The sequence below is a fragment of the Condylura cristata genome, unplaced genomic scaffold (assembly GCF_000260355.1).
Source record: "Condylura cristata isolate star-nosed mole 26May11 unplaced genomic scaffold, ConCri1.0 scaffold00009, whole genome shotgun sequence".
In the NCBI taxonomy this organism is placed as follows: domain Eukaryota; kingdom Metazoa; phylum Chordata; class Mammalia; order Eulipotyphla; family Talpidae; genus Condylura; species Condylura cristata.
The window spans coordinates 48,963,780-48,986,799 of record NW_004567110.1 but is presented as its reverse complement, the minus strand read 5'-3'; the positions used below and the strand labels follow the sequence as shown (position 1 = coordinate 48,986,799).

Sequence of the window (23,020 nt, the reverse complement as noted above, 5' to 3'; positions counted from 1 at the left end):
GTTTTATGTCCCCCGTCCTCCTTGTTCTCAGAGATATTTCTTCGGTGCACAGAGTCTGTGCTTGTCAGCTAGGTGTAGGGTCATGCAGGGGCCTCTCAAGAAAGGCAAAAGTCCTACTACAAGGAACATACTGGGAAACCAGTATCTGCTGAAAACAGCAGGCAGATAATAGAGATAATATGATTTGACCAGTAGAAACAATGGAGACCCCCAAGCAGTAGTCCTGGTCACTCCACCCTATCTTACATCCCCAATAACCACTCCTGTACCATGTGTACTCCCAATGTACACACCCCACCTTTGTACTTTATGCCAACAGGAGACTGTCTTTGGATGGGGGCTGCACATTACTTCTATGGTAGCCTCCCCTTCCCCCCCCCCCCCCCCCCGCACCATGCTGCTTGCAACACTGCAACACATGAAGCTACAGTTTTGTCTTCGTTTATCTTTAAATTCTTGCTCTAATGATGATTATTCTAATAGACACAAAGTAAAATGGATGGTAATTTCCACTGCTGGCTAATTTTGGAAAACATATAAGAAAGGAGTTACACAAATGATGGCAAAACAAAAAAGTAGTATACCTGACCTGTGAGGATTGATTCCCAATAATTCTGAATTAGCCAGGTATTTAGATAACATTTTGCTTCTACTTAACCTTGTTTCCTGGCTATCTGTAGCCTTTAACATTCTTACTTCAAGCTATATTTTTGCCTCTCCTAACTCCTTTCTCTCCCTTTTTGCAGCTTTCACAAAAATGTACTTCAGAATGACTGAAATGAACTACTTTCCTTTTTAGAGAGTGGGATCCAGTATGCATAACCTTAATAGCTAATTTCTTCCTTTGGTTTTGCAGCCTGAGAAAATGGCAAGTAGCACAAGTAACCAAAGACAGCGGACTTTGTCGACATCTGGAGAAGCTCTATATGAAATTCTTGGTCTACAAAAGGGAGCATCAAATGAAGAAATTAAAAAAACCTACAGGTACAGGGGAAGTTCAGTGATGACATTTCCAGTACTAGTGTACTAGTAATGGTAGATTTTTGTGATTGTGCCAGTGCCTCCAATCAAAGACATAAACTTCTTGCCAAACCAGGTAATGGGGATAGGTATGACACTGATCTTATGAAATAATTCTCTCCTAATGTCAATCCTCAAGAAAGGGCCATCTGTGTTTTAGACCAGAGGGAGAAAGAGAGAGACAGGATACAAATTAAGTACTGTGAATAAATGACCAGCACTTGTGATTTAATTCATATGATACAACACCATTGAATCTGGAAGAGGAATCAAGAAAATAAATAAATGGGGACTTGTCACAAATGTTGCATTACATGTTGTACTTTTCAAGAATTTAAAGTTGGTCTTTCATATCTGATCTAGTTCTAAGTTAGCTATTTTTGGGAACAATTTCTTGGAACCTTTTGCTTCAAGGCTCCAAGGAATGGAAAAAAGTACTGAGTACAAAAAAATAATTTGTTTGCTGTAGAAAATTGGAAATAATATTTATCCATAATTCTGTCCATGATACTTATTAATATTTAGTTTCCTCCTAGATGAGACATTTTAAAATTAAATTAGGTTCATCCATATCTCTTCTTAACAAGGTCCTGTCCTGAAAATATCTTAGTATTATTAAATATTCTGATTTTCAATGACTATAACCTATGGCTGTTCTGTAACTTAATTTCTTTATAAGGTAATTTTTTTCCAAACGTAACTTCTTTTGTTTCCTATGTTTAATATTTTGTATAAAAGCCATTTTGCATATTACCAATTATTTCCTTATGTATTGAAAAATAAAGCTGTATCTTTAGAAGTAATAATGAATTAAAGTATAAATGAAATTTCAGATTTTGATCAATTCTTGATTTGACCTTGAATTAGATTTTTAAAACTTAGTTCTATATTTTTCTAAAATATAGAAGTATGGAATTTTAAAATAGGCAAATTTATTAGTCACTTCCTTTATAGATTTTGTTTAATCTGTTGGAGTTAAAAAAATCTCTCTCTTATGAGAGAGAGAATCACAGGCAAAACTCATTCTGCTCTCCAAAATTTTTATTAATTGACCTTCCCAAAGACTCAGACTTTAGCTGTCTAAATCATTAAGGTTTATAGGCTCAAGCTGACATTTATTACCTTGGGGAAATACTGCACCAGTAATCAAAAAGATTGCCTAATGGTCCCTAATTGCAGGGGTGCAGGGTTTTTCATTTTCCATGGCTGGTTCAAGGATTGATTTCTACTAGTGTGGCATCTCCCCTTTCTGGTGTCTTATCTGTCCCCCAAGTACTTGCCTACAGATCTCAGCTCTCCAGAATCCTTTTGCTCTCTGAAGAGCATATACCTGCTTGTATGTGCTCCCCTTTATAATACAGTCCCCAGGTACTAGGGTCCCTGAGATGGATGTGAGTCCTTTAGTCATCAAAAATGTTCCATGTAGCAGCTGCCCCTTCCCTTGGGTCACTGTGCCTCAATGACATTCCAAACAAAATTATATTGCACTTTTTTCTACCTTCTCTGACATTTTCTGGTACTTTTCCTTGTTAAAATGATGATCCTTCAGTGATCCAGTCTTATTTTTATGTTTGTTTTTATTTTATGTGGCTTTATTGAATATGTGAAGAGGAGGTAAGCAGAGTCTACTTTTCAGTTAGCTAGCCAGAATTCCCTATTAGATTTATGGTATTGCTTTTTATATTAAATCCTTACTCCATTTGAAGATTAACATGAAGAATGAAAGTAGAATTCCAGATTTAACATTTCCAAATCACTTGTCCACCAAAATTTACTGAATATTCCATTTTTATCAATTGATGTAAAATTCCTTGGCTTTGGAGTAAAACCTTTAACATGTGGTAATTTTGGAACCTGAAATGCCTTCAAGAAACATGTTTAAGAATTAATGACAGTGGCCCTCCCTGGTGGGGCAGCGGGTTAAAGCACTGCACTGAGAAGCTAAAGCCACTTCCGCATGAGTTCGATTCCCACCTGCCCCGGAGGTGACCACATGGCGCGGCAGACCTCTCCTGACCCGCCCGCTGCTGCCCTCGGCAGTGTACTTCGTCGATCTACCTGTTCTGCTACCCACTCTGTCTCTGGTGAAGCCTCTCACCGCCCCTGAATTCTCTGGCCTGTACCCCAATTCTGTATGTACAAATAAATCTTTAAAAAAATAAAATAAAATAAATTAAAAAAAAAAGAATTAATGACAGTGGTGAAAATTGCCACTTGGATCCAAAAATTCTTTGAAAATGGTAGCATTTGACTAAAGTCAGTAACAATGTTCATTTAGTTAAGGTGATAGAGAAAGGAAAAGTTATCGCTGTTCCTCGAGGAGTGAGCCTGAGAGATACTCAGTGCCCTATGGGTGAGTGTCCTTAGAGGCATCAATCTTAAAGCTTGGTGCTGAGATACTGTGCTAGGAGTGGAGATTGGGAAACATTAATTGCAAGTCAGCTTAATACTTACAAAGATGTTCCTAAAAATGAGGGGGGAGAAATCTAACTAACCTATAAGTTTTGAAACCACTTTACGTCATAAATACAACTTTTAATTGCCTTTATTCAGTTTTTAAACTAAAACTTCAGGTCCTGTCTTAATTAAGGCACTAATTATATTGAGTTATTTGCAAATTTAATAATTACAGCCCAAAGTCTTTTCATGTAATCAGCACCTTGCTATTAATTTTGTTTTAATGTCATACAAATATTATTTTTTCAGCTGATTAGGATACTTGTATGCTGTCAAAAGCATCTACTTTGACTTAAATTGCACATTTGTATTCTCCAAGTTATTCAAAATGTATGAGCAGGTTTAAAATCCACTGAGAATATTATTCTTATATTCAGAGATCTAAATCAAATCAGCTGCAATACAGTGAATTAAAAGTCAGTGAAATTTAGGACCCTCCCTGGTGGTGTAACAGATTAAAGCACATCACTAAGAAGCTAGCCGCAGCTGCTTCCACATGAGTTCGATCTCTGGCCAGGGAGGTGACACACATGGCACAGCAGACCAATCCTTACCCCCCAGCTGTTCCCCTCATCATTGTACTTTGTCAACCTGCCTGTTCTGCTTCCCACTGTCTCTGGTGAATCCTGTACCTCTGACCTGTACCCTAGTTCTATATACATAATAAATAAATCCTTTAAAAAATAGCCAGAGAAATTTAATAGTATTACCAACTGTTGAATTCATATGCTTTAAATAGATATGTGGGAGGAGGTGAACACAGAGTCTTTTCTATAGTCTATTCTATCATCTATAATGAACTCCCTAATAGATTTATGATTTATATAATCATACATTATGTAATCCTGGATTGTGCTCTTGAAAACAAGGTTGATAGAAGAATTCTTTCTGATTTGAGTAGATAATATATTCACCTGATTAAAAAATGAGAATATACCAGCAAATATACAGAAAAGTCTCTCATAATGTTTATCTCCCAGGTTCCCTCCCCAGGAAAAGCAATAATTTTTGAGCCTTTTAGGGAACTCTTCTGCCTATATCACATGTAGAGAGAACTACTATTCTGGGCAAGATGGGGTAGGCTTATATTTCCCTAGCTTTCCTGGTAAGCATGGCTACAAGTCTTGGAATTTAAGCAAGAGACAGCTTTAAAAGAGAACCCTGAAAGGTAAAATGGGGAGCTGAATTGGTTAGAGACCACAGAACTATAGGAAAAACAATGGCAGGGCATCTTATGACTACCTACCCAACAGGAAGCAATGTCAGGCCTTGTCTATTGTGGTATCCACTGGATCAATGAAGATAGACAGGTACCCTTTTTCTTCCTCCAAATTGAGATTGCATTCTGCAACAATTTAGGCAAGTCCAACAGAAACAACAAGGGTAACTAACTGAATGTCTTACTAACAATAACCAGCCAGATTCCTTTCCTACCAATTTGTGCCTCCTCTTCTCTCTCCCATCCAGAGCTCCCACTTGACAGAAAACATTAGCACAGTAGATTCTGTCTCAACAAGCACCTCGACCATGGAGATCTTTCTACCCTGCAGCCTATAGATTCCCCACCTAAAAAGACAAGACAACCCTGCATGGGGAAGCTCTCTTTACTACTTTGAACTAGTGGGGGCTATAGAGACAAAAATCAAGAAGACCAAAGTAACACCAGAGAGGCTCTGAAAATAATTGTCATTGGAACTACATCCTGTATAATGTGTACAGTATGACCTGCATGCTAAATCTAAACAGAGTGATTGAATGCCTACTAAAATAAAAATTTTTTAAAGATTTCAGACTTTCCTAACATAATAACCAAAATGTCCAGATTAAAAATCACTCATAGTACAAAGAAGCAAAGAAAGTTACAATTCAAATGAAAAAAGAATACCTATCCTCTCCAACAGACAAAACTGTTGCTCAAACAAGCTCATCATGCTTTGCTCTTTCTTCCCTACTATGTCTTCTCTCCCCAAAGACAGTTTTCATCCCACTCTCACTTCTAGTTCCATCCCCCAGAAAGGCATCTTTCACTCTGCACCATTTTTCACCAGACTTAACCAGCTGGTGGCTCTTCAGTCCAGGGGCCTTCTGGAAGGCTACCACCACTGGGCTTCCAAGCACATCCTGATGTGTACAGCCTCCATGAAAAATAGGCTGTTACGGTTCAAAGATGTGTGCCCACCACATCCACTTACTCCGCATTTTTAGTGAATGAGGTGACTAGAATTCACTATTACACTGTTCCACACAGCATACCCTTTTGTGTGTGGTTAGGTCCTTTTTCTTGATCTTGCTGCTACATAAAAGTCCATCATTCCTGGAGCTGGAAGGGATCATGCTTAGTGAAATAAGCCAGAAAGAAAAGGAAAAATACTGGATGGTTTCACTCATAGCAGGAGTATAAAGGACCAGGGGAGAAAACAATAATGAACAACCAGAGACATTTTTGGGGGTGGAGTGGTGAATGGGATCAAAAATGGGAGGGGGAGAGGGAGGAAAGTGCACTGTACTATGGTGATGGCACACAGGTGACTTGGTGATGGGAAGCCCATGGGAATTACAACTGAGATGGAAAAAGGCACAAAATGATGTACAAGTAAACTATATTATTTTTTTAAAAAAATCCACTATTGTAAAGTCAGTGGATTGTGGACCTGTATCTTGCAATGCTGCCTGATTATAGCAGAAGCCAGAAAGGCTGACTAGAGCACTATTCAATACTAGTATGCCTGGAGTCTCTGGCAATCTTCAATGCTTTATAACAGGAAGTTTCAACAGACAAAAATCTCTTTTTTTTGTCTTAAGGTTTTTATTATTCTGGGCTGGCTATTGCAGAGCCTTTATAAGAAGTAAAACAAGTAATTTATCATATCCTAATAAGTGCTATAGAGAAAAACAAAGCAGGTAGAAGATTAGGGAGCAAAAGTAGTGGTGCTGAAAGTTACACATTCTCTTTGGGGTGTTCCACAAAATTTTAAGTCTAAAGTTCCTCAGTCACAGTGAATTCCAAGGATAAAGTAGCAGTTAAGAGTAGAGTATGAAAGCAGAAAGAACTGGATTCAAAGCCCTTCTCATTTTCTTTTAGTAACGTGCAGATGATGTCACCTACATCAGAGGGTTGCTGAAGATTAAAGATGTTACATGCAAAGTGTTTAGCTAAGGGCTAGTACAAAGGTGCTGGGCACCACAGAGTATACATAACGAGGCCCTCCCTGGTGGGGCAATGGGCGGGAGCACAGCGCTACCAAACTGGCCCCAGCCACTTCAGCACTAGTGTCACCCCTCCCCAGCGCTGCCCCACCTGGCGTGGCAGACCTCTCCTGACCTGCCCGCTGCTCCCCACAGCAGTGTACTTCGTAGATCTGCCTGTTCTGCTCCCCACTCTGTCTCTGGTGAAGCCTCTTGCCGCCCCTGAGCCTCTGGCCTATACCCCAGTTCTGTATGCACAAATAAATAAATCTTAAAAAAAAAAATTAAAAAAAAAAGTATGCATAACAAGTCAGAGAAAAGCCCTATCGGACAGAGTTCTTCAGACTTGGCTAGATCATGGTGGAGGATCCAGCAGGATGGTATTTTGGGTATTAAAAGGAAGGAAGGAATATGTATTCTGTAACATTTAAGTTCCACTGAATACATTAAAAACACTTAAAAGCACTACTACTCTTTTAGACTAACATGCCTATGTTTGCATTGTGGTGACACCCACACCCTTTGCATCTGTTTAATTTTATTTTTTAAAAAAATAGACCGATCTTAAAATGTCGACAGACCAACTTCTCAAAAAAAATCTAGTGGGCATATTAAGAGTAGAATTGTAGAGAGAGTACAAGAGGTGAAGACAGGAGAGAAGAAAACTCAAACCTCATATGATTACAAAGAATCCATACATCAACAGATGGATTTGGGGGTCTGAGGGATTCCTTGACACCCCCTATGTGCTCATGGCCCACTGCACTGTCCCTCAGAGCTTGAAATCCTCTCAGGCAGTCATTCATTCATACTTTTCTTTCCTGTTTACCCTCCACCAATTCTCTGAGAACAAGGACTATGCTTATAGTCTTCCATTATACTTTCAGCCCTATCACCATGCTAATATTTATCAAATATGAGAATGAATTAATCAGCAGACAGACTCTGTCAATGGGTGTACGTCTGTTTTGACTTGATTATATTCTCAACTTCTTCAGGCACATTTTTCAAATGTTTGATCCCCTAACTGGACATCTGAGTCATTTACTGACCCAGTAAAGAGAGGCAGAGCAGCACAAAATTGAAAAGACAACAGACTTAGTTTGAAACAGGATACATCTTGTGTGACTGAGACTGTTAAGTGAGAAAATGGGGATAAGGAAGGAAAAACTATGAGAGCCAGTTTACAAATTGAATCACAAATATTCAAAATATCTTATGTAACTTTTATTTACACTGATGAGTACATTTTGGAAATCACATAGATACTGTATTAACATGGCCCAAAGGGAAATCAATTGGTTTCCTTAATGTTATTGGGTCAATACTCTTAAGAAAATGCTGGCTTGCTTGATGAGAAACCAGACAAAAGATATAATTCTTTAGGTCCTCACAGAACCACAAAATCAGAATGAACTAGTTTTATATATCACCTGAGTCTTTGTGCCTCATAGATGAGCTTAATTTCTCCCTGTTGACACAGTATCAAATATTCTGGTTCACCGAGCAGCAGGGGACTCAATTGATTCTTCTATTTCATTCAGTTTCACATGGAACTTTCTGGAAATCACCTTCCATCTCTGAGAGGTAAGTTGCCTCAGAGTAGACCAAACTGAGGCAAAAGTTATTTTCACAAGGGGCAGAAAAAAGTGTTATTTCCAAAGCAATGTGGTGACCCCAATCTGTGGTGTTTTTACTCATCTTTATTAGCAATTACAGGCCATAACAGAAGCTGCTTATGAATAAAGTGTAAATGTCAGGAGGATGCATAGTTAATAGGAGAATTGTAAATATTTACAAGACAAAGTGATGATTCAACCTCACAAGATAAATTGAAATTAATTTCCATCAAGAACTAATTTGTTTGCTGAATTCTAAAACCTTCCACTAAAAGAAGAGTATATAAGGTAATTTCAGAGTTACCTTTCAGGTCAGTTGTATACTCCCCTACTCCCATAGCAAATCTTCCACTTGATCTCTTCGTTCTACATGTGGCTTGCCCTTCAGTGATTCCTGGGTGCCAGAATTAATGTGATCAATGACTTTTCCCTGCTCACTCATTCACTCATTACTATTTAATATTGGATACTTACTTATTTTATACTATGAGAGATAACTGTATATATCTACCTATGGTGATCTTTATCTATGGCCATATGTAATCACAGTCAATACGATTTAAAGAACTTATTTTAAAGAGTTAGTAAGGTTGAAAAGATATGAACTCAAGCAAGGGAGACTATGGGGAATAGTCTAGATTAACTTCAGCATAATATTCATATTAATCAATTAATGAAGCAAATGCTTCATTCCATTTTTCATCCTATCCTAGATATCATGCTAGGTTATGGGGGATACAATTATAAACAAAGTATGGTCACTGACTGATGCAACTTGAGGGAGGTCTAGTGGAGGATACAGACAATAATTCTGTGAAAATAAAAGTGAGCATATAATTACCAATGAGAGAGTTTTGGAAGAAAGGGCATGGTTTCATGGGAATACGTAACATAGATAAATGATCTGGACTAGGGATAAGAGGTTTCCTCAAGAAAGTGAATGTAATCCTATTCCAAGTAATTCCTATTATATTGATTGTAACAACAACAAAAACCTAAAATACAGTAGGAAAAGCCCAGTCACAATGAGTCATTATAATAATAATAATAATAATAATAATAATAACCTACACATCTATGGAATACTGAGTATGTGCCACTGTGCTCAGTAATTTGTATCATTTTTCTATTTAGTTCTCACATCTCTGTATTATAGGAATTATTAGTAGCTTCATTTTATACTTGAGGAATCTAAGAATTAAAAAGGTATATTAAGTAGCTCTCTATATTCACACAGCAGCCTGGAGTTAAGATTGGCACTTGTTTTGTCTCACTCCAGATTCTACTGTTCTCAACCACTGACTTTATAATAACTACCATTAATGCAAATGATTCAAAAGTCAGAATCCGAGTAATGGGCCATACTGGAGGATAGAGGGAAGGCATTTTTCTAAGAAGGAAGACGGGATAAAATTCAGGTTTCTTAGTTTCAGTTTGGGACTTAAAGACAGAGACAGGGAGGAAAGACCTGGAATGAACACTTAGAACACAATGAACAGCTTTAATTACGTTCCAGACACGGTAGATAAGAGGGTTCACTTTTGGAATACCCCAGGAATGACTATATTACAGCTAATGTGATGTCTGTCCTTGTACTGGGTAAAAATAAAAGCTTTTCATATTCATTGTTAAGATTCTATATATATAATGATTAAAAGAGTAAGATCTGCAAGGCAATTCTTATAGTTTCTCAGGTAATGTAATATGGCTCTTTCCAGCAATACTGTTAAGGTCCAACTGCTTCTTAAGACAACTAAATAAGACAAAATAAAACATTATCATTCACCATATATACCCTGTATTGACAGTTATGCCTGACAAACTAGGTATTTAATAATTTGTAAATTAATGTATGCATAAAATATAAATGAATGAGAGCAAGTATCACTAGTCTTCCTAGGTGCTTTAGCTCCAGTTTACTTGATGTTCAGTCACATACTCTAATAAAGTAACTGAAAGAAATTATGTGAGTAGAAACTTAAGGTTATGAATAACAAAAATAATATAGTTTGAACTTATTGAAAATTGGTACCTTAAGTACCAAAATATTCATTAAATATGGTTTATGTTTATCAGTATTCCTGAAACAAAAGGGTATATATATATATTTTTTTAAAGATTTATTTATTTATTTGTACAGAACTGGGTTACAGGCCAGAGATGCGGAGGGCGAGAGAATTCACTAGAGACAGAGTGGGGAGCAGAACAGGCAGATGGATGAAGGACACTGCTGAGGGGAGCAGCGGGCGGGTCAGGAGAGGTCTGCCACGCCATGTGGTCGCCTCCGGGGCAGGCAGGAATCAAACTTATGCAGAAGTGGCTTTAGCTTCTTAGTGCAGTGCTTTAACCCGCTGCGCCACCAGGGAGGGCCACAAAAGGGTATATTTTAAAAGTATATTTTCAAAGATGAATTTTTATAGACTTTTATATATTTACTGAAATTAGCCAGTAAAAATTATGGAGTAAAGAACTCAAGTCTGCTCCTCTAGAAAAACAAATGAACATTGATTAAAAACTGTGAGAGTCAACTTTTATAGACTGAAAACTAGCCAAAATTTTGTGTCAAGTGGGGTGCATTTATTTTTTTTAATTAAATCTTAGTAAAAATGCTGAACTTCATCATATTTCCTCAGCTCAGTGATAACCTTGAAAATAACTAACCACACCTACAATGCTAGTATCAGTACCAGAGAGAGCAGAAAAGATCTCATTTGCAAGTAGTTGTCCTTGATTGATGTTGCCTAGTGGCTCCCTCAAAGACCTGTTCAAAGGGCTGTTTTTACTCACTGAAGTCAAAACTTATCCAGCCCTAAACTAATTCAATGAAAATATGTGTGTGAGTATGAGTGTGTGTGTGTATGTTTGTGGGAGGGCATCTGTTTAAAACATTTATAGACTTTTTTTTTTAAACCTGAGACAACAATATAACAATTGCAACAATTAGACTTGCTAAAAAAAAAAGGGGGGGGGGAGGAAATAAGATGTTTTTGGGAAGAGAGATTTTTGAAAGCTCTGACATATTCCTGGGAATCTAGAACTACTCATGTGTCTAGAGCTTCGTGCATGCTCAGCAAAAACCTAAGAAAACCCTAACATCTCACTTCTTTCTGATCTTTCATAACTGTGCGACTCAAAAGAGGACAGTGTTGTACGCTGCCTGATAGGGGGCTGCAGTGTGCTCTAACACAGAACCCATCTGTAAAGACAGAGTTTTGGTTTCAGATGTATAAGACAGTCTTCATCTCAGCCTTGGCTGACCTTTAAGTTAATGAAACTGAAACTTCAGTGATCACAAATGACTAAGAATACAAATTTTAGAAATTTCTGGTCAACAGTCACTAAAGAAACAGCTACAACAAACAACAAAGCCATGAGTAAAGGAAAAATCTGATTTATAGAATTGCCAAATTGTAATACTCAAAACGTCAGATTTAAAAAAAAATTAAGGGACATGCAAAGTTTGTCTATCATTATATATGTATATACACATATACATATATGTATACAAAAAAATTGATAAGGGTTAGAAAAATCAGACAGCCATTTCTGGTCAGAATATAAAATTGTGCATCTACTGTGAAAAATAGTCTTAGCAGTTTCTCAAACTGTTAAAGATACAGTTAACATATAATGCAATAATTCTTTGCCTAGATATATTCCCAACATAGCTGAAAACATATATTCACCAAAAACCTGTATATGCATATTATTCATAGCAACATTCTTCATAAGTAAAAAAGGGGAAACCACTCAATGTCCAGAGGAAGACATTTAGGAAGCCAAGGACAAAGGAAGGAATGGCCAAAAATATCTTGCAGAAAGGTCAAGCACTGACAAGAAGTCATGAAATTCTACACTTAAGATGTCTTAGAATGAAGAGAAAATTAAGTAGGGAACGGGAAGCAAAGTTAGATGATGGGCCACTGAGGATGCTTTGAAAAGTGTTATGGTGAAAGGAAGGTGATCATTAACAGTCGATAGCATGAGGGAAGTGTGAACAAAAAAATAATTTCCCTCCTTAAAAAAATAGGATAAAGTTGGCCCTCCCTGGTGGCGCAGCGGGTTAAAGCCCAAGCCACTTCCGCATGAGTTCAATCCCCGCCTGCCCAGGAGGAGATCCACATGACTTGGCAGACCTCTCCTGGCCCGCCCACTGCTTCCCTCAGCAGTGTACTTCGTAGATCTGCCTGTTCTGCTCCCCACTCTGTCCCGGGTGAATCCTCTCACCCTCCGCATCTCTGGCCTGTATCCCAGTTCTGTATAAATAAGTAAATCTTTAAAAAATATATATGATAAAGTAAAAAATATATATATGATAAAGTAAATCAAAGAGGGCAGATTAGTACGTTCCTTGCTTTGCTCCTGGAGAATAATCTGAACGTTTGCCCACACCAGCACTGCACTTGGAAGGGACTGTGGTTTGGGGCAAAACAAGAACACCTCTTGGAAATGAGAGACCACCACTGACTGCATGAGAAGGGACGCTGAAGAGCTGCATGTTTCATGAAGCCAGAGGTGGGTGGGGAGAAATACCTGCAGGTTGTGTCACCTTGAATGCCTCTTTAAGAACATTCCACAATTCTATTGAGAGATCTGGGATTTGTTTTTTTAGTTTTATTTTCACTCTAGCATTTGGGCAGTATTTCTGTCCCTTCATTTTTAGTTTTTTGGATTGTAATAGGGACATAATTTCAGAGGGTTGCCTTTGCACTTATCGAAGTGATTGTATAACTGGAATTGGCAGTAGGTCATACATACAAAGGAACTGGAGCCATAGGCCACCAAAAAGTCAGTTCCAGTGAGAGTCAGGGACCCCAGCGTCCTACTGTTCTTTGGGTACCAGAGTCATATGGTGGGATCCACAGTGATCCCCTCGAGGCCAGCTCCTCTGTCTAAGTGTATTGTATCAGCCTCCACCAGTAGGCTATTCTTGAGCACTGGGCACAAATTATAGTTGAGACAGAGTCACAAACTGAAAGTTGTTTTTTTCCCCCCCAAACAGCCTTATCGGGGCATTCACTCCTGTGGTCAATAGGGACATAAACACTGGCAGTGAAAGTGTTCAATCTTTGTCCCAGTTTTTGCTCCAGGGAAGAGGGCAGCGTGTTTTGATTATCCCAGTATTGGGCTGTAAATCGCAGCCTCTCCTTTAAGGAGATATTTTGACCTAACTAGGTCCTCCCCATTCATCTAGATGTTGGAAATTTCAGGTCAAGTCAGTAATCCCTCTGCACTCTGCTCTTAAGGTCTCCATTAATGCTCCCACTGTCCTAGACGCCAACACCTTACAACCCTTATCCAGTGCAGTGCTGGGTCTCAAAAGTCCACAGTGTAGCTGTCTGCCTCTGAATCAACAGCTATAGGGGTACTCTTCCATCTCAAGGATTGTACTGCCCTGCTATCACTATAAAAAGTTCAGTTAAAGCTGTTCCTATTATTTTCTGTCACACCATTGCTTCTGCTATATACTGTCGTTGTCAGCTTTTCCTTTAGGAGTTACTGACTTTGGTCTCTTGCCATTCAGTTGTGAGTATATGAAGGAGGAGGCTCCATCATATTCACTCTTGCCCACCTTGCCATCACCAAAAGCTGCTTGAGAAAAGAAAAAACATTTAAAACAAAGTTCTATTGACATTTGAAATTTCCAAAAGTTTACCTGTCGCATTTTCACTCTCATATTTAAAAAAAAATGAAAGCCTAATGCCTCATCACATGTGTTTACTACTCATTTTAGTTAAAATTTGGGAGTATCACCCGCCAAGGAATCATTGAAGTGCAGTGGGCTAACTGTCTAAACTGCCGCTAGAGGTCAGTACTTGACTCTTATTGTGATTCTATTGAGGAGGGAAAAAAATGGATTCTCTGAAACAGGTAATTTATGATTCCTATTGTCATCCTCTACCATCTGTATTGAATCATGAGTGTGACTATGGGTCCCAGAAGATTAAAGATCACCTTCACAATGTCTGGTGTGAGCTGCTCACATCCATCTACAAATGGAATGAAATGATGGGGCTTTGTCACATGACCTTCAGAATGCCCTGGGTGGACCCTTAGTAATGAAAATGTTGCAGTCATATACTGTGTGGCGGGTGCTTCAGAAATGATCACACAGCAGGGGTAGTGTTGGCATCATTATTTTAACATGAAGGCATAAGATACCTGATCTAGCTACTCTGCTTCTCATGAAGGACTCTGCACTCATCTTGGCTATGGCTCCTGCTTCCTTGCACCACATGAAAACACTATTCTGTCTTTCTCTTAACAGTCTAAGAGCTTCTTGTGGGGAACAACTTTATACAATAGTTGTAAGGGTTTTGAGATACTTTGGAACTTAGCAAGGGGAAGCTATGACCATAAGAAGCCTAACAGATTTTCTTGGGTGATGCTTAAAAAAGATTGCACTCCCTTCACAGCTTGAGGCCACCCAGAGGCTTAAGACCTGGGAGCCACTCTCAGACAGAAGGAGGCCAAAGGACCTCCCAGGGGAGTGGGAGTTGTAAAAGGAGGTCGTATACTTCATTAAAATATCAGCTACAAATGAGTCATTGAGCTCTACGGGAAAGGGAAATCTATACAAAACTTAGTTTTATAACACAGCCTTTTTCTGAATTCAGGAAAAGATTAATATAACTAAATTAAGAATTTCTGTTCATTGAGAGCTTCCTTAAACTAGCAGCCACTATAGTAACAACAAGGAAAAGTTGGGAACTTTTATGTATATGCAATACATTTAACTGACAGAGGAATCATCTATAGAATGTTACTTTAAAAAGTTATATACATTTATTTTAAATATCAAACTAAAAATTTGTGAAAGACTGGAAACTGACAAAAACTGAAATAAATGATTGATGTATGTATCAGACTCAATAGTAATTAGAACTATGCAAATTAAAACAGAGGAAGGTTTTATATACATATATATGTGATATGTATAGAACATATAAATGTATATAGATATATATGTATATAATTATCAGAGTGTCAAAACATTAAAATGTCTGTCAACAGCAAATGTCAAGGACCTGTATATTGGAATTCATACATTAGTTTCATATTTTCACTTGAGTGTTGTCTGGGCCCAGGAGGGCATAAGAGTTCCAATGAATTTCTAGTATTATGACATATTCTCCAGTTCCATAGTCTCAAAACTTGTCACATACTTAGGGCTTTCTAATCTAGGGTTGGTTTTCAGTTGCAAAGTCTGGTTTATGGAAGTTTTCCGTTTGTTTAATGAAAAAAAAAAAAAAAAAAGATTTATTGGGCTCCCCCTGGGGGCGCAACAGGTTAAAGTGCAGCACTACAAAGCTAACTGCAGCCCCTTCTGCATGAGTTCCATCCCCAGCCTGGGAGGTGACTCACATGACCATGACGCAGCAGACCTTTCCTGTCTTCCCCACTGTTCCCCTCAGCAGTGTACTTCATCAATCTACCTGTTCTGCTCCCCACTCTGTCTCTGGTGAATCCTCTCACCACCCCTGTACTCCAGTTCTGTATGCATATAAATAAATCTTTTTTAAAAGATCTTTTAAAAAGATTTATTTGTATTTACAAGACCTGGGGTATAGGTCAGAGCTGCAGGAAGGGGTAGGTGGGATGAGAGGATTTACCAGAGAGAGTGGAGAGCAAAACAGGCAGACCCACTGAAATACACTGCTGAGGGGAGCAGTGGGCTAGTCAAAAGAGGTCTGCTGTGCCATGTGGGTCACTCTGCTGGCCAGGGATCTAACTCTACTTCAGTGGCTGGTAACAGCTGACTAGCACTGTATTTTTAACCCCTGTGCCACCAGGGAGGCCCTGGTTTATGGCAGTTTTCCTTCCCAATTTTATCTATTGATTTATATCTAAATTTATAATCAGATTTTGCTTTCTCTTACCTGTGCACATTTTCAAGGTCAGATTTTTCTTTCATTTGTTACTTTTGCAGTAGCTTCTGCTCTGCCACAAGGGTAATTGAACAGCTTTAGGAAATAGGAAGAAATCAATTCCATTTTTTCTTCTTTTGCAATAGGTGACTTTTTTTTCTAGGGCATTTGCAGTCAACTTTGTAACTGAGGTGGATGGATTAACAAAGTCACACAACAATGTAGAAATATTCACAAGAATAAACAGAAAGCAACTGGAGAAAGCAGCTGAAAATGGGTGGCGTGGGGAAAGGCAGCTATAAATAATGCCATGCCAAAATGAACTTAGTTTCCTGAGTCTCAAAAGCCAGCTTTCCCCAAATAAGGCCTCTGATTTCCAACCCCACAGCAACACTTTTCACGTAGGGCTAGGGCAATATGATCAGAATCCAGTCTGAGGTTACTCAGATGCGTATAAAGTAGTAGGTAGATCCCACCTAAATGTTAAGAGAGGTGAGCAAGAGAACTGGACAGAATATTATTACTATTCTCCCTGAAAATACGGAGCTTCTTAAGAGCTGTAGATATTTGCAACTATCAAGCCCATGTTTATTGAAATTGCCAATCCCTGGATTCACTATGCATTTCAGCTGACAGCTGTAATTGGATTTTGAAGTGGAAATTGAAGAGATAGTGTTATTTCTAGTATTTGTGATAGCCCTAGATTAACATATGATGAAGCATATAGAGAGGTTCACATCATGCTAGAATATTATCATTTTAGGTATAAAATTATAAGTTTTAAGAATTTAAAAATGCATACATGAATATTCTACTTAAATGTACCTCAAGCACCTCCTCTCATCCCTGAATTCCATATTTGGTTTCTGGCTCTACAGACAATTTCCAAGGGCACCTCCTTAGCAATTGTGTAATTTTGGCAGCTGTCTCTGATAGCCATATTTCCCCAGGATCTCTCAGAGCCAAGAGCCTCTGCCAAGAGAATTCAAAATGTTGCTGATGACCTGGAGTTGGACTTGTTACAGATGAAGGTGTGCCAGCCCTCAGTTTGCCAATTCCATTGTTAGAATGATAAATGATTGAGTGCTATCTACTCTTGTGAGCTGACAAAAATACAAGCAGCTTAAAATATGACAGGAAGCCAGGTTTCTCTGGCTAAGTCCTGGGCAGTGTATCAGTCTACAACTGAACCCTAGAAACAAGGAAATGTTTATAAAAGGCATTTTTCAGGGACTCTTCTTTTCAAGACTCTTCTTTGCATCTCATAGGCCTGGACATGATTTCTGGAAGTAGTAAGGGAAAGTGCTGCAATGCATATTCCAGGGCATAGAGTGAGAATTCCAGGAATATTGCATCATTAAAATTAATACGCTTAGGCCCTCCCTGGTGACACAGCGGGTTAAAGCACTGCACTAAGAAGCTTAAGCCACTTCTGCATGAGTTCGATCCCCGCCTGCCCTGGAGGTGATCCACATGGCTTGGTAGACCTCTCCTGACCTACCCGCTGCTCCCCTCAGCAGTGTACTTCGTAGATCTGCCTGTTCTGCTCCCCACTCTGTCCCTGGTGAATCCTCTCACCCTCCCCATCTCTGACCTGTACCCCAATTCTGTATGAATAAGTAAATCTTAAAAAAAAAAATTAATACACTTAAAGAATCTGCCCAAATCTTTGTGAAGATGATTGTATCACTGAAGTTTGAGGCCCTACCTTCACTACTTTAATCTGGTAGTAGTGGGTCATTTAAGGGAATAAACTGAATTTTCACCTGTTAATAACAAAATTTGTAACTGGACTTGAAAATGAATGAGGAAAGAAACCACATAGTAATATGTGTATTTTTATAACAAGCAAAAACAAAACAAAAAATGACCTACAATCCCAATATGCCAGATGTAAGCACTGTTAATTATAGCTATGACCTTCCATTTCCTTATCTGTTTTCTACTTATTTTTCCCACACAGAGACAAATTTACAGTTGTGTTTGTGCACATGTGTATCAAGGTCACCAGTGGTTTCTATACACTAAACCCAGTGATCAGTTCTTAATCCTCTTCTACATGGTCTGTCAGTGGAATCTGATACAGGTGATCACTCCCTTGAAATACCTTGCTCCCATGGATTCTATGAGTCTTCCCTAGTTTTTGTTACCTTTGCTGATTCTTCCTTCCCAATCAGTCTTCAGACATTTTTTGGATCTACACTTGGGAATCTTTCCCAGTCCATGGCTCTAAATACATCTGCCTGTTTAGAATTCCTAGATGTATGTCTCCTAAAATAATTCTCCTGAACTCCAGGTTCCTATATTGTTCTACTTCCATCCATTAGGCAGTTTAATAGGCAATTCAAAATTGTCCAAAATAAAACTTTGAATCCTAGTAAACCATTCCCTAAAAACAAAGTCACTTACTAGCTCATTAGATAGTAACACCAAACTTCAAGATACTTAACCAAACTTTGGTATCATCTCTGGTCCCTCTTGTTCTCTTACACTGCACATATAATCCATCACCTAACCCTCAAAATATATCCAGAGTCTAACTTCTCTCTGTATCCACCACTTTCACAGTAGTCCAAACTATCAGTTTTTATTCTGAAGAAAGTCTTCCTGATTTTGCCTTTGTCTTCTCCAAGATTGATTGACACTTCAAAAACTACAGTCAAGTTACATATAATAGTTATCCCATAGGGTTGTTGAAAAGATTGATGAATTAATATTTATAATGTTTATAAAATATTGGCATATAGTAAACATAAAAGATTTTTTAATGACAAAAAGATTGTGTTATCAGCACAAGATTTCACCATAAATTCTGTACATAAACAAAAACTGGTCTCCAGTAAGATCATTTCCGTGAGAATTTATAAAAATCCCAACAACTTTCAAAATAAAGGTGAAAAATATTTTAGTTAAATTTAAAATGAAATTTAATTGCTTTTACTATTTTTATCCTGAATCCAGAATTAGAATGGATTAAAAACCATGACACATGCTTTCAAATATTTTGATGTTTTTAAGCATCCTGATGCTGTGTGACTTAATTATTCACTACTTTCTCGCCAACAATATTTTCATTTCTGAAATAGGAGTGGTAATTTCCAATTTATCATGAAGATTGATTTACAAGGTATACTTTGTATTTCTGCTCTATTTTCATCTTTTATTTTATTTATTAAAATGAAATATTTTTGTAAACAAAAGCTTATGGTGGATCTATTATAGTCACAGCAGAGAAAATAAGTTTTGTGGAATTTCCAATAAAGAATCATAAAACTGACTTCACAGAGGAAAAAAATACTACAAATGAATGTTGGGGAAATAATGTTGATTTAATTTTATTTATTTATTTTAGGGGATAGCATTGGCTTAAAATATTATATATGTTTTAGGGTACAAGGTCACACTTCCTCTAATGCAGGTTATCAAGCCTGCCCATTACCAAGCACTAATAACCCTTCACACAGTCCACTAGATTCCATCTATCTTTTGCTCTTAACACTTTCTCAACTTCAATTCTGCTCTCAGAATTCAAGGATTTGGTTTTGTTTTGTCTGTTTGCTTGCTTTATTTCTTTACATTCCATATATCCCTGAAATTATTCAGTATTTTCTTTCTCCTCTAACTTATTTCACTTGGAATAATCCCCTCAAGTTCCATCACATAGACCAAGTGACTAATCACTATTTATATCACCTGTAGAGGGAAATGACCATTGGTCCAGAGCTTGACTGTCATAGCTCAGCTCTTGTATCCATTTTACATATTCCTTTCATCCTTGACTTGACCAAAGAATAAAGAAAGCCACTAAAGCCAGGTCCCTAAAAACACGCCCATAACACTACCATACCCTTCCTCACCTCACCCACAACACACATCCGCAGAGGAAAGGAGACTTTGGACTTACAAGTAAATCTCTACAAGTTACCTAAAATGAAGAAAACTATGTGAAATGAGGTCAAACACATATATTTGAATACAAGATAAGAATCACTATATGCAGAAAAGTAAAAGAACGATAGGACTCATAGAAGATTATAAAGGGGTCATGTTTACTCAAGGGATTATAAATAAGAATTTCCTTTTTTTTTTTTTGATAGTTTAAGAATGTGTACTGTGAAGTTTTCTGAATTCTAGAAAATTCTTATACTACTAATTGTGGTTTTGGTATAAGTTGGTCCCATTGCTGAAACTCTTTTAAGCATGTTGGAGTAAGTTACTCATCAGCTTACAGGTAAAAAACAAACTTCACATTTTGCCAATAGCAAAATGTCTCCAACTTAACAAATCTGCAGTTACCGAGAATTCTTTTGAGGATATGAAGGAAGGAAAATACTATTGTGCCTACAAATTAGATGTAAGAGACAATATTTAGTGAAAACTCACAGCACTTACTGGTATAAAGGGTGTACAAATGAATACCGCTTTTTAAAATGCCAGTTATTCTGATCAAGTAACTTTGTTCATTGTTTTATTTTAAAAGAAAACTGGCCCTGAAACACCATCCTGACAAGAACCCAGATGATCCATCTGCTGCTGAAAAATTTAAAGAAATCAACAACGCTCACACAATACTTACGGACCGGTCAAAGAGAAATATATATGACAAGTACGGATCACTGGGACTCTATGTGGCCGAGCAATTTGGAGACGAAAATGTTAATACCTACTTTATGCTATCAAGCTGGTGGGCAAAGGTGAGTCAGATTGTTTTCCTTTAAAGACAATGGATTATGGTAGCAGACTTTAGGGGTTTTGGTGGTTAAAGAACTACAAGACCCCATCTGAGAATAGAAATCCTATATTGTCAGAATAGTAACATGGATGTAACATAATGGTACTTCATTAAAAACAAAATTTCGTGGACCCTCCCCGGCGACTCAATGGTTAGGACTCAGCACCTCAAGCAAGCAGCAGCCGCTTCAGTGCAAATCTGATCCCCACTCCAGAGGTAACCCACATGGCGTGGCAGACCTCTCCTGGCCCGCCTGCTGCTCCCCTCAGCAGTGTGCTTCATTGATCTGCCTGTTCTGCTCCCCACTCTTTCTCTGGTGAATCCTCTCATCCCCTGCAACTCTGGCCTGTACCTCAGCTCTGTATGAATAAATAAATCTTTAAAAAAAAATTTCCTGAGAGGCCATTAGGCTCTATCTCAAAGACAGTATAACCTTCCTATATTATTAAACTCTTGTAAATAAAAGAAAATAATGATACAATTGAAAGCTATTATTTGAAGATCATTTCTGCTTTAGCTCATCAGATGATAATAAAATACAGCACGACTTAAAATACTTCTAGACATTAATTATACTTGAAATTGAAGCTTCAGGTTAATTCTGCCTGCCCTCCCTCCCCTGATAATGACTAATTAAGAACTGACTCATTGCTCAAAACCAAAAATAATTTATTAGTGTGACACTGTTTAATAAATTATTGTAAGACAGATTTAGCCATGTACTTTACTATCTATAGCATAGGTTACATCAGCAACCACAATACTTAGGAAAATGTGTGGTAATTATGTCAGAGGCTCACGTGAGGCCTGCTATGAGGTAGTAGAGAAGGAAATGAAGGGCAAAAGGTGAGAATTAAAGGAGTGGGGAACAGGGGGTTGGAGTGACAAAAAGGGAGAAAATAAGAGAAAATGTTTCTGATAAGAAAAAGATTAAGGATTTAATGTAGCAAAACTGACTTTTGACAGTAAAGATGTGTTTGTTTTCATAGTAAGTTCTATTATGTGTGTATGTTTGGTGATGGTTTTATATTTGTCTATGAGTTTTAATATCCTTGTGATAAAGTGTATTTGCATGTGAACCATATATATACTCTACTGGCGTATTTTTCACACAGTTCACATATATAAACAGTTCACACAGTCCATATTTGTGAAATTGTATGAACTCGGATTCATGAGTTGTAATTAATAATTTTTAAAAACCTCAAATCTCCAAAAAGATAGCTTTCATGTTCAATGGTGTTCTTATTTCTATTTTCTTCCACAAAATCATATTAAAGAGTTTTTAACATACAGGAAGAAAGAGAATGTTTTTGTATGTTAGCATAAAGAGATAATCTGCATTCTAAAGCCTCCTTTGCCTTCTACAGTTCCCAGAATTCTTTTTCTTGTGAATATCTGGGATTCCCTCTGAAATTCTCTTTCTCTGTTGTTGAAGACTTAAGAGGAATTCCTGCAAAGCAGAGTTGGAAATGGAATGAGAATGTAGATACTGCCAGTGTCACTTAGGATAGTAGATTGAACCTATATTTAACAAAATGCACGTTCACAGACCTTGGCTGGGAATTTAATCTCCAGGTAGGATACACTTTCTATGGGAAGGTGCAGCAGGAGTTCTCAATAACTTACTAACACCTAAGTGCATATTGGGGACTGCCAATGTACCAATGAGAACAGATTTCCTTAACCAGGACATCGACAAAATTGATAATTTATTAAATACATATGTAGAGTTATACAGTAGTGTAGAGATATATAAAGTAACTCCTGATGTGGTTTTTCAAAAATAAGGCTACAGGGCCCTCCCTGGTACAACAGGTTAAGTCTCAGCTCTACCAAGCTATCAGCAGCTATTGCAGCATGAGTTTGATCCCTGGCCAACGAGCCACACATGGCACATATGACCCACATATGGCATAACAGACCTCTTCTTTCTCCTGCTGCTCCTCTCAGCAGTATATTTCAGTGGATCTGCCTGTTCTGCTCCCCACTCTATCTATAGTGAATCCTCTCATCCCCTGCATCTCTGCCTTGTACCCCAGCTCTTGTGTGCATAAATAAATAAAAATAAATATTTTTAAAATAAGGCTACAAAATATATGCTCTCTCCTTCTGCATATGCTAAACTTAATTCCATA

The 23,020-nt window shown here is 37.8% G+C and overlaps 1 protein-coding gene across 1 annotated transcript in view; it reads left to right on the top strand.

The window, feature by feature from the left end:
- Nucleotides 1-865: 865 nt before the first annotated feature.
- Nucleotides 866-23,020, top strand: part of DNAJC5B (DnaJ (Hsp40) homolog, subfamily C, member 5 beta) — a 35,676-nt gene continuing 13,521 nt past the window's right edge. The window contains exons 1-2 of the mRNA XM_004679835.1: nucleotides 866-984; nucleotides 20,631-20,844. Coding sequence (XP_004679892.1) covers nucleotides 866-984; nucleotides 20,631-20,844 — 333 coding nt within the window. The remainder of the gene's footprint in view (nucleotides 985-20,630; nucleotides 20,845-23,020) is intronic.